The 13,148-nt window shown below is 36.9% G+C and overlaps 1 protein-coding gene across 6 annotated transcripts in view; it reads right to left on the bottom strand.

The window, feature by feature from the left end:
• Positions 1-13,148, bottom strand: part of RASA2 (RAS p21 protein activator 2) — a 127,159-nt gene that overhangs the window by 21,568 nt on the left and 92,443 nt on the right. For 3 of the 6 annotated variants that reach the window (XR_015154139.1, XM_086373433.1, XM_086373592.1), the window contains 6 exons: positions 13,020-13,143; positions 10,126-10,232; positions 6,485-6,568; positions 5,953-6,030; positions 1,876-1,949; positions 1,209-1,315 (listed from right to left, as the gene is read on the bottom strand). Coding sequence is in view for 5 of the 6 variants with exons in the window: in XM_086373433.1 (XP_086229559.1) it covers positions 1,209-1,315; positions 1,876-1,949; positions 5,953-6,030; positions 6,485-6,568; positions 10,126-10,232; positions 13,020-13,143 (574 nt within the window). In the remaining variant the exon portion in view is untranslated. Of the gene's footprint in view, positions 1-1,205; positions 1,316-1,875; positions 1,950-5,952; positions 6,031-6,484; positions 6,569-10,125; positions 10,233-13,019; positions 13,144-13,148 lie in introns of all 6 variants that reach the window. The other 3 variants (XM_086373693.1, XM_086373351.1, XM_086373516.1) reach the window with 1 other exon arrangement.

Here is a 13,148-nt window from a genome sequence, read left to right as displayed (position 1 = left end):
AGACTTTATGCCCTTTTTCCATGCTGTAATTATAATTTACTTAACATTATGTAAAGTGACACAGTAAGTGTCACAGTAAGTGTCACACAGTAAGTGACACCAAGCGGCATATATTTATCTGAAAATCAGGCACTCTGAAAAGCTTTTCAAAAAAGGAGACCAGCACCCACACAAATCAAATTGATTTATATGGTTGCGAGACAGTGGCAAAAGCTTAGGGTAACTATTATGACTCTAAAAGGATTCTATAATTGGATCACTTTTCAAATATTTATTAATAATTTCCAGCTTCACTTTGGAGAAATCAACCAAGAAAAGATCTTGGCTCTCTATCAAAAGACTGGTAAACAAACATATAACTACTTAAGCTACGCATGCATCTTTTGTTCTTGTTGTCTTAAAGTGATTCTTGCTTTAACTGACCTTTTTGGCTAAGTGACGCTTTGGGTCCTGATCACTTCAAATAGAAGGGATTTTACTGTATGTGACCTATGATCAAGATACTAAGTTCTTGCCAAGGTATCAGAGGCTAGTGGCCTTCTATGGATAATGCTTTACCCCAAAGGAATACACTCAAAAGGCAGAGATGATAAGTATTATGTCAGTCCACTGAGGGACAAACTTTGCCTCTCTGAAACTCTCAAATCACACTATAGGAAGATGGCTTTCTTTACCCAGAAAGACAATTTGTGCCTTTTCAGGAGGCAAATTACTAGAATTTTCATCTTAAGAGTTAGCCAGGCTAATATAAATGAATGAATGTTTTAACTGAATAGGAAACACTGTCTATGGTATAAGTGTGGGAATTTTTGGCAAACTACTGAAACACTCTCATTTATTAGAAACTGATTCTTGCCAATCTGATTTTGGAAGTTCAAGAAACCTCTAAGTTCTAAAATATCTAACTGTTGTTCTTTATATACTAATTTAAAAAAAAATGGATTTACCATGGGTTTTTAGAAAACAGAGCATACTGTAGGAACATCATTTTTAAGTAACACAAGACAGTCAATGTAAGAGAAAAAATGTTATTTACATGGTGTCATTAGTCACATATTTATTATATTTTTAGGGTGTATGCGTCACTGTAAGAAACCATAAACTATTAACGTTAGTAAAAAGGTTCACTAGTCACACTGAGCAGCGGGAAAAGCCATCTTCACTGGGAAGCAGGAGGAGACCCCACAGAAAAGCATAAGCACAACTACCTGGCTGCTTGTGGTAGGTGAGCTCTCTGCTTGTTAAGCAGAACCACCGTTTCTTGAAATTCTTTTTTCCAATCCGAGTTCTTCCCTGAGCTCTTTTATACATCTCACTGCCAAAACAACAGATGTAAACATTTAGCTACAAATATTAAAAGAATTAATCCAAAACAAAAAAAATTTGCACAGTCATTTCCTCTTTTAATTTTAAATGACATGAACAGTTGTCAAAGACTATATTAAGTAGATGAAACGTCTTTGCCATCTATAACTGCTACATTTATTTTGGCCATACTAAGGGAATAAAATCTTCAAATAACTTAATATTTACAACTGTCCTATCCAGAACTAAAAAGGCCAAATGAGTAATTTTCCCCTTTAACTTCCAATGAAAACACTAAGACTGAACAATGCTGTTACTTTTTTTTTTCAAAGTACTCTAACACCCACCATCTCACTATTTTTGAAAACAACTCTCGCACTGTATAGAAAGAAGTCATGTCCATATGGCATGAAGTTAATAGGACAGTGAGGATGAATTACCTGACTGATGTTACGGGCAGTTTTAGCACAGAACAAAACCCAGTCTTCTTCACTTCTGCACCCATGCTCTTTGTACTTACTTACTGTCTATACTGAAATACGACTTTAATATCTAATTTCATTAAATTACCCTTCTTTCAGGTGCACAGGCTCACTTGTACCACTGGACTCTTTAGTTTCAGTAGATGAAATTTCATCCAAGAACTAAATGAAGAAAGGGGCAAATGTTACACTTTGTGATAAGGTACATCATAAATTCAGTTTATCAGTGTCACAGATAGATAATATCGTGAAGTTCTTCATTAAGGAACAAAGCAAAACACATATTTAATTGTAGAGGAGACCCCAAAATACAGCTTAAAGGTACTTAAAACCCAGAATATGTGTCCCTATAGGAATAACTCAACCCACAATCCCTTAACTGCAACTCTGAAACCTATAAAGTTCTGAGTACACAGACCTTTTTGCTTCTGATTTACAGTAAACTCACTTACAGTAACTTAATGTGAACTGGGGAAAGGCTATTTAAAGCCATTTATCCTACTTAGGGTGGATATTCACTAATATGCTACATAAACACTGATATGTTTGATTACGGGGTGTTATAACATGACCCCCTATAATATATAGCATATACTTATTATCTTTCAAAGCTCTGAAAAACTGAATTCTGAAATACTTCTGTTGCCAAAGATTTTTGACACAGGTTGTGAACCTATATTGTGGGTCAGGGATCATCAAACTATAGTTCAGCAGGCCAGATTCAACTGGTTTTTGCAAGGCCCACAAGTTAAGAACATTTTTAAAATTTTTAAAGAGTTGTAAAATCATAGCGAAATATGCAGCACTGCCTTTACGTGGCCATCAGTCTGAAGTATTTACTCACTGGCCCTTACAGAAAAGTTTGCTGACTTTTATTATATATAATTGACTTCAGCCCGCAGAGCTAATATTTTCAGTTATGACTAAAGTATAATTTGGGTTCTCTGGAATAACCTGGAAATCTAATAACCATTTAGAAACTTCCTATGGAAAACGTGAGAATGTGGTGGCTTAAGAAAATCTGGATTACCCAAATCCAGCAATGGCAAACCACCCAATGAGCAGCATTCAGCTTCATGAATATGTTACCTCAACTGGTCAACAGATTCCTGACATGTGGCCTTCTCTTCATAGGAGAGGAAAATTCAGGGTTCAGGGACAATTCCTGTTCTTAGAAAAGACTCCTATTTTGCCCCATAAGTGAACTATTTGTTTAGTCCTTGTTTTTTCCTTTATACTTTTCTGTGTTGTCCCGCTTAGGGTTTAAAACAAAAACAAAGTACATTCCAGTAAGGACGATAGTGAAAAATCTAAAGCAGAATTTGTGGGCACAGTCATTTTCTCCTAAGACTGGCTATCGAGTGCCCGTGAGAATCTCCATTTGTGGTATTTTCCAGTATAATGTTTACTTCAAGTTCGCTGGAAGAAATCTTGGTAAGTCAAAGAACAAGGACAGAGTTTCTTTTGAAGCATATGTGGGTGACAAAGAAGAAGTATTCAAGGGAACTAAAGAAGTGTCCTATTGCGTCTTCAGTTCTCACAAATGGACCACCCACTAATGGACTGAGAAAGAATTACTTGAATATTTTATTTCTTAGTGTTTGCCTGTGGGCACTGATTTTCTTATTTAATATTTATTATTTATTTATAGTTATTAAGTTTATTACTTATTTGTTATACTGTTAAGGAATATGAGGTAAACCTAGTTATATAAAGCAAAAGGAAACATAATAATTAAGGTAGACTCTAGGCAGGGTGAACATAGGCCTCAATTTGTTCAGGGCCATTCTGTCTACAACTTTGGTCCTGGCATAATCAAAGTACTTCTTTTTATTCTTGAGAACTTTGTAGGTTTGGACACTAAATTATATGGTCAACCTGTTTATAGACCTATTCTGGTATTCTTCCTAGACTTTGTGGAAATTAAGTATAGGATTCAGAGTTATAAACTATTCTCTTCTGGAGCAGTGACCAATGTCATTAGTGAGAGTACTACTAATTAAATAAGAAATTGGGTTTCATAAGCTTTTGCTATTCCTAGTGCTGCACATATCTAGATTTAGCCAGTAAATAATAAAATTCATATGTTAGGGCAAAATATCCTATACAAATCTGAGACAGGAGATGTACCACAGTGATAGTTCACGGGAACGTGAGTGGGTGACTCAGAGCAGATCATGAGCAGACTAAACTGACACCCTTAAATACTTTCTCCACTGACATTACCCACTACACACATTCTGATGATTGTATCAGCAAAAAGAAATCAGATGCTGCCAGAGCCTAGGTCATGGAAATGGAAAAACAGCCCCCAAAACAAAAGACAGTACATTATAATCTTGCCAACAGAAGTCTGCCCACACTGTCCCACAACTGTTTCAACAATGTCCTAAAAATAAAAAAGCCAGCTTGTTCTTTGCATATTCTTTTTTTTTTTTTTGAACGTTTTTTAGTGTGTGTTTTTTTTAAAGGGGACATGTGAGTTACCTTTTTTTCTTTTAAATTACGTATTTATTTTCCATTTTGGATGTGCTGGGTCTTTGCTGCTACATGTGGGCTCTCTTTGGTTGTGGTGTGTGGCCTTCTCGTGGCAGTGGCTTCTCTGTGGCAGAGAATAGGCTCTAGGCACATGGGCGTTAGAAGCTGCAGCACGCAGGGGAGTAGTTACGGCTTGTGGGCTATAGGGTGTGCAGGCGTCAGGAGCTGTGGCGTGTGAGCTTAGTTGTTCCGCAGCACATGGAATCTCCCCAGAGCAGGGACTGAACCTGTGTCCCCCACACTGGCAGGCAGATTCTCACCCACTGTACCACTCTGCATATTCTTTTGAAAGACTTCTTCCTCAAAAGCATTCAATCACTGCTTAAATAAATAAATATATATTTTTTTGGCTGAACTTACATTGTTATTCTAGATGAAAAAGTTCCAACTGGCTTTAATTTTTTCAATAATCATTTTCAGTCATGAGTCTCTGTAAGAATTTTTATTTTTATTTTTTGTGTGTGTGTGTGTAAGAATTTTTAAAGTGCACACACAAAAATACAAACAAAATGTGCTCTTCAACAAAATATACTCTTGGCTGCTGCTGCCACTGCTAAATCGCGTCAGTCATGTCTGACTCTGTGTGACCCCATAGACGGCAGCCCACCAGGCTCCCCCTCCCTGGGAATCTCCAGGCAAGAACACTGGAGTGGGTTGCCTTGTCCTTCTGCAGTGCATGAAAGTGAAAAGTGAAAGTCAAGTCGCTGAGTCTTATCCGACACTTAGCGACCCCTTGGTCACCAGTGAATCACTACAGAACTTGAATGCAATCTTTAAAATCTGACCTTGTTAGTTTGGATTCATTAAGTGAGAATTGTGAAAAATAAGACAGTACTTTCTTCAAGCTAAGCTTAGATATACTTCAAAATAACTTTTCTTTACAAATTTTTAGGGTTTTATAACAATGGCATATTTTGTTTGGGATGACTCAGAACTAAAGACTCAGAAAGTAAAAATCTTCTCAAAACATTCTCAGCTTCTAAGTATAGCAACTGTGGTTTGTTGTAGGCCTTTTGTTAGGATATTATATTCTGTAGGCTTTCATACATATTAAATTAACTTTCCTCAGGTTACTAACCACAAGCCTATACTGTATATGAGATATTCAATAATTCATATATTTTTTCCCGTGTCAATTAAGTGCCCACTTTATACCAGGTACCATTAAGCCTTTCTCCCGAGACCAGAGATCCTCAATCAGAGCCAATTTTGCTCCTCAGGGGACTTTTGGCAATGCTTAGAGACAGACATTTTTAGTTGTGAAAACCTATGCCACTTGCATCCAATAGTAGGGGCCAGGGCTGCTGCTAAGCATTTTACAATGCACAAAAAAGCCCCTCACAGTAAGAATTACCCAAGCAAACTGTCAACGGTGCTGCTGTTAAGAAATCTTAACTCTAGATATTTATAATTAGTGTTGCTAAAACTCATTTAGGTATTTCCATAGCTAAAAAACCCATAGTTATGTATGGAGGGAGAACAGCTGAAAAAGACAGCCTTTTTATATTTGACAGATAGTTTAAATGTATTTTTTTTAACTGGGGATTGGTTCCCAGGAACAATATAAAATGTTATTTCCCTAATGCTATTTGATAAGTTAATATTTCCAGAGTAAAACAATCATTACCTTTTTAACTGCCATAATATATCCTTCTTCTTGAAACATTTTGAAAAATTCACACATGAATGTCTCTTTGAAACTTGACTAAAAAAAAAACACACACACACACAGAACTTATATATGTTAAGTAGAGAACTAAGAATACAGAATATAATGGGCTGTATTTTTAAGCTTAGGATTAGGGCCCAAAGGGGTTCAATCATATATTTCAAGAGAGTTATGGGGTTTGGAGCTAAAGATTTTTCTCAAGAGCTGCCTGATGATTATGGCACAAAAAGATAAAGACACGGCTCTTACATCTGTTAACTAGACCCTCTACCCCATCTTAGACACAATAGTTTAAATGAAACTGTCTTCTTTAACAGGTGACTAAGATAAGACATTTAAAAGACAACTATCGCATCTCTCTCTCTATATACAGTTTTTTGATTTTGCTTTGTTTTTAATTTGGAAGGGAGGGAGCAGTGAGTGAGCAGGGATCATAGGGTTTAACAACATTTAGAAGTGTGAACACAAAGCAATACAAAGTAACACTCACCTTGCTTTTGGACAGACTCCCCCAGCTTCCCAAAGTCTGAATAGTTTTTGAGATGAGAGTTAATGTTCTGATTGTCTGTGGATCCTAAAGAACATAGAAAAGACACAAAAAGTCTTGTTAGGTTTTCAAGGAATAGAATTTGTGTAAAAAGTAGAGTGAATGGGCTACAATGCTCTAAAACAGTGACTCAACAATGTGCATTCAAACAAGTTAAAACATAGCAAAAGATGGGCACAGCTCACTGGACTAAGGAATTAAAAGACTAAAGAAGCCATATGTAATTGATAATCCCTCCTGAAGTAAATATATCTAATGATGTGTTACTTTTGAAAGTCATAATCAATTATTTTTTAGGGAGGGGTACAGTATGGTAGTGGAGAAGGCAACGGCACCCCACTCCAGTACTTTTGCCTGGAAAATCCATGGACAGAGGAGCCTGGTAGGCTACAGTCCATGGAGTCGCAAAGAGTCGGACACGACTGAGCGACTTCACTTTCACTTTTCACTTTCATGCATTGGAGAAGGAAATGGCAACCCACTCCAGTGTTCTTGCCTGGAGAATCCCAGGGACTGGGAAGTATGGTAGATGGGACTACCTAAAAAAAATTTTATTTACTTTTGGAATGTCAATGGCATCTACTTCTTTTTACTTTATGACTTAAAATGGCAATTTCCAAATTTTTTGTACTCAACTCACTTGTAAGCATATTCAATAATCTTATGGCTTCTGCAATCAATTGTTTTCACCATGGAAACAAAAACCTAACTTCAGCTTAGGAAATGAGAAATCATTCAGTTCATGTACGATTTTAGCAGAAAGTAACTATGTGAGTCTACAATCCAAGGTGTTTTCCAGGGCTGTCTGCTAGAAAGAAGTAAATATAAATAAAACTGACCAAACAGTGTTCCCTAACAAATCCTTGCTGCTTTTTTTTTTTTTTTTTTAAATTGAGGTATAATTTACATACAGTGAAATGAACAAATTTTAAATGTATATAGTCTGATGAGTTTTCACACATCCATACATTTTGTATAACTAATTCCTCTATCACTATATAAAAACATCTTTTTTTGTTCTGGAGATTCAGATAAACAGTATCTGCCATCAAAAGCCATATTCAAGAAAATTTAGATACAGAAATGCTTTTGTAAACTAAAGTGGTTGATACTCCTTAATATTTTAGTATCACCGCACTGAAAATAGACAGTGACTGTGAGGTGAAGAGATGGCTAAGGATGTAAGGCAATTCTGAAAAAGAAGGAATATCTGAGATATGATAAGTTATGATATACTTATGAAATAGTTACACACCTTAATTATAGTTATTCAGAAAACATTTTAGCTACAACATCCAGGATTCCATTATATCTATAAAAGGTCCCTCCAATTCTCTGCCTTTGAAGAATATAAAATTCTTAACAATCTGCTAACAAGCTGAATTTGAACTGAATTTCATCAAGACTTCCCTGCTCAAATTTGGGTAAAACTGCATTTATCTACTTATTCCTTAATCTTTTTCAATTGGATTTTCTTCTTTTCTCCTCTACTAAAACTGACTTCTCAAAATTCAAAGAACCCCTAAATGGTGGTTCTCCTCTTCAATCACTCTGTAACTTTCATTACTGGTCCTGACAATGTCATCACTCTCAGGTCACCAGGATTATTCCTTGCTCTCAATTTCTGTAGTATGAACTGTCTGTACTGCTCACCTGGTACTAATCAGGTGCTAGATTTATGCTTGCAGTTTTAGACTGTGTCTTAAGTGTTTGCCTTATTTCCCCAATTAGAAGGAAAGGTTCATTTAAAAACAATAAAGAAATAAAATAAAAACAAACAATAAAGTTATATGACAGTGTGAAGCAGTCCTTCTGGCATACTGATTAGAAAGGTGACCTAAAATACAGAGTCTGTGATCAGAAGGATTTTACTGCAACCCATCTGTTATAGGGATATGCAAATCCAAGTCTGAATACAAGGCAAGGTCACATGTTCAGAGGTAGGAGTTCTGTTTCTGTCCAGAATGCCATCACGCTTTCGCTGCTCCAGAGCTCTGTACAGAACCACAGAAAAGACAAAGGACACTGGTCCACTGCAGCTACTCACAGATCGATCATTCTTTGACAAGAAAAGGTGTGTTACTACCACAGCAGTGTGGTTATACTCAGTTCTCAAGTTAAATGAGTGGCCAATGTGTAGTTGCTAAGAGGAGAGGTGGCCTTCAGAGCCTAGTTTAACTACAAAACCTCTGTGTCTCCCCTACACTGTATTAGCAAGTTTCCTTAGGGGAAGGTGTGTCTTCCTCATCAATGCCTCTCCAGGGCTGAGCACAGCATTGAATACACTGCAGGTGTTCACACACCTGACCTGCTAAGAGGCAGTAAGGAACACGGGTAAGCTCACAGTCTGGGAGGACTGAATGGGTCAGAATTCTCATTTAATCCAGTTCAAACTGAGATCAAATCGTAATATTTTAATTGTACAACCCTAAAAAAATTCTTGAATTGTGGTTTTCTAATCTATAAATGGGGCTTCCCTTGTGGCTCAGCTGGTAAAAAATCCACCTGCAATGTGGGAGACCTAGGTTCGATCCCTGGGTTGGGAAGATCCCCTGGAGAAGGGAAAGGCTACTCACTCCCGTATTCTGGCCTAGAGAATCCCATGGACTACACAGTCCATGGGGTTGCAAAGAGTTGGACATGACTGAGCAACTTTCACTTTACCTATAAATGAAGATTATAACAGAGCCTACCTCATAAGGTTACTGGGAGAACTAAGTTACAACATGTAAAGTACTTAGACCAAGGTGTAGTGCAAAGCAAGCACTAAATAAATGTTGGCTTTTATTATTATTACTTGCTACAAAAATCAGCAAAAAAACAATTAGATAAGATTATAAAATGTTTGGAACATAAAAGGTTATAGACTTAGCAAAAAAATACTGTATGAGAAGGAAAAAGAAACAGCAAAATTAATGAGTTTTAAATGTTAACGATGGGGAACCTGGTGTGCTACAATCCATGGGGCTGCAAAGAGTTGGACACGACTTAGTGACTAAACAACAAAATGTTAAGAAACATGTCAATCTACGTAGTGTTGATTAAGATTTAAGTAAATATGACTTTAGAACAAAAAGATTATATGCCTTAAGTTTTAAATCTCATACATTTATAATATCTCAGGTGAATAAAAAGTAAATATGGAGATACCAAATTACATTCCAATGAAAGTTTCTACACCTTCAAGAAATGAGCCTCTTCAAATGTCTGTGAGATTTAAAGCTATCCGCAAGATTAAACCTACAACTAATGAAAGAAAAAAAAAGACAACCCTGTTGTAAAGAAATTTACAAATGTACACAACAGCAGAGGGAAAAGATGATGAGCTCTCTTCCTGCCCATCACCAAGCTGCAACTAGCACCAACACTGTATTACCCATGTGTAAGTATCTTTTAACAACAAAAATAATGGGACTTTCAGCCTTTTCTGAAAGAATGAAATGGCTAAGGAAAATAACCAGTTAAATTTAAGTACTGGTTATAAGAAAACACAGCCAAGTGCAACTGGCCTGTTATTTTGTTTTTTCTTATTTTAATGAAAATAAACAAAAATGGAATAAAGCTTTGAAAAGAACAACACTTACTGGATGATGAGGTCGCAAATGAAAAGTATGAGGTGATACTACTGCTACAGCAAAGAAACGAAGAAATACAAAGCTGCTCACTGCAGAATACTGAACATGAGGGTCATCTGCAGGAAAAAAAATGGTGAAATGTCATGCACAAAACACTGAATTACAAAACGAAGATGACAAAAAGTATTGGAAAAAAGCATGTAAACTTAATAGGAGATAAATATAACCTGGCTAGTAAGAACTGAATTGATGAAATGATAGTAATGGTTATGACCAAATTAAAGGGAAAAAATCCTATGACTAAAAAAATGAAACTTGAAAAAAAATAGTAAGAAATAACAAAGAAAATGAAAGGCAAAGCTGCTAGGTTGTGAGAAATAATTTAATTTGGAAAAATACCTCTTTCCTCATCTATAAGAAGAAACTCCTGAAATTACAACAACAAAAATAAAAGTAGTATCTAGTACTATCTAGTACTCTTGCCTGGAAACTCCCATGGACGGAGGAGCCTGGTGGGCTGCAGTCCATGGGGTCGCTAAGAGTCCGACACGACTGAGCGACTTCACTTTCACTTTTCACTCTCACACACTGGAGAAGGAAATGGCAACCCACTCCAGTGTTCTTGCCTGGAGATTCCCAGGGACCGGGGAGCCTGGTGGGCTGCCGTCTATGGGGTCGCACAGAGTCGGACACGGCTGAAGCGACTTAGCAGCAGCAGCAGCAGCACTATCCAGTAGTAATAATTAAGCCCCTAAGACTAGGACAGGAGATTGTCTTCAGTTTCGGGATACTGTTTCAGTTCCCCCTCAGAAATCTTGATAAAATCAAAGGCTGGATAACAAAATAATTAGAAATCTTTACTTTTAAAAATCTGCCAATATTACCTATAAAAATGCAGATGAACTGAGACAACTTGTGGCTTTGATCACTCAGCTACAGCTGAGTAGCTTTCAGACTGGAGTCAACACTTAACACAACAATCAATCAGATGGCAGAGACGCAGGTGGTGAGGGAAACAATGTCTGCATTTGGTGTGAGTAACTCTTCTGAGCCACTCAGCACGTAGTCACCAAGTCATTTACTATGTAGTTCTTTACATAATAATATACTAATATACTTTATGGGCTTCCCTGGTGGCTCATTGGTAAAGAATCCGCTTGCAATGCAGGAGACCTTGGTTTGATCCCTGGGTTGGGAAGATATCCCCTGGAGGAGGGCATGGCAACCCACTCCAGTACTCATGCCTGGAGAATCCCCATGGACAGAGGAGCCTGGTGGGCTGCAGTCCATGGGGTCACAAAGAGTTGGATATGACTGAGCGACTAAGTACAATATACTTTATAGTAATATAATAACGTTTGCTTCCGTGACTGCTTCCTCCCCGCTCCCCACCCATCTTTCCAGGATAGTTAAGTACAAATGAGAAAATAATGCAAATACTTTATGAGAACAAAACTATCACTACTGGGGTCTATAGAGAATAGGAAGACACGTTAATATTTCAGGACAACAAAGAGATAGTTAAGGAAATACATTTACATTTATTTAAAATATTAAAAAATGTATTTTAGATTATCCATATAAACAAGAATTAAACAGCTAATGCATATTGAAGGTCAAAATCCCTGGGTAGACTACAGTGGTTAGTAACACATTGGAGTGCGTTGGGCCCAGGTTTGAGACCCAGCATGCCTGCTGGCCATGTCACAGGCCATTTGGCAAATCACTTGACTTCCCTAAACCTACGTTTCATTAACTGATGAAGGAGAACGTCCCTGCTTCATGTGGTGGTGTGCAGGTGAGAGAGGAGCTAATTCAGGCTAGCACTGTCCTGCTCACTAAGCCCTCCATATGGTTATTATGGTCTAACTCACTATTTAAAAATAAAATCTCAGCACTTCACCCTTCTATATTTTAATGTCTCTGCCCACCCCCCTGCCTCCGATATTTGTTACAAAGTCTGGGTTTAGTATGCTTATTTCAGGCCAACTGTTTACAGCCTTACTGTAATTAGTAAAGACGTCTAGGGCTGAATTTATCTACTTGTTAGGTAAAGAATTCAGGCTCATTTTAGCTTTAGTGGAGGGGCAGATAACTGCAAACACCTGTGTGCACATGCACACTTGAAAAATATGATAAAGTAGCAAAATCTCTTTAGATGGTTACAGAAATAAACTTATAGTTTCACACAGCTGGGTAAGACTGATAATTTAAGTAGCTGCCTTATCTCCTTTACCCTCCCCCCATTACAAGCAGATCAGGAAAGAGCCATAGTAAATAAGTTTATTTACTTATCAGAGATGCATATAAACAGAATAATTCCAAGTGTTGACAACCAGAGGTAGCAACTATTAATTTTATGAAATGTTGCTAAGCAAAGCTTGGACACAGCTGCTCTTGCAAAATTAAAGCATGACAGTTATTGATATATGTACCTCAAAATTCTAGGTATATTGCAACGGAGATGTTTCTAATGTCTAAAGTCATTTCTGTAAAAACCACTCACCAATAAAACCTTAGCATTCTCAAACTGTCAAATCTAGTCAGTTGTATGGAACTAAAAATTCTCACTATTTTGAATGCGTGCAAGTGGAAAATACAGCTGGCACAAATGACAAAGGTGTTTTTATCTATCATATTTAATAGTCTTATAAGCACCCAGTATAAATGTTTACTTATATAATATGTAGTTTGTAATCTTTGCCTTTCTTAAAAATAGTGGTGATTCTGATTGGCATGTAAAAAGTTGCCATTAAATCATACATTTCATTAATGAGCTAGAACTATTTTTAAAAACAAACTGTACTTAAAACCTTAAACCTTTTACATAAACCAAATACATAAGTCTACATAAAATCATACAGTAAAAGAAATGGCATATTTTAGTAAAACAAGGCACTTACTAGGAAATCTTTGAGTAGCCATTTGCCTTAGAGAATAAAAGATATCACACATTACAGTGGGGCAGCTCATACTTGATTTGACAATTGTACTGAACAACTTGTCTACATAGTAGCGCAGATTCTCCTGCA

The sequence above is a fragment of the Bos grunniens genome, chromosome 1 (genome assembly GCF_055505025.1).
Source record: "Bos grunniens cultivar Pamir isolate PY7600 chromosome 1, Bosgru_T2T1.0, whole genome shotgun sequence".
Classification (NCBI taxonomy): domain Eukaryota; kingdom Metazoa; phylum Chordata; class Mammalia; order Artiodactyla; family Bovidae; genus Bos; species Bos grunniens.
The sequence above is the reverse complement of the archived record's forward strand: the minus strand, read 5'-3'. Positions and strand labels throughout refer to the sequence as shown.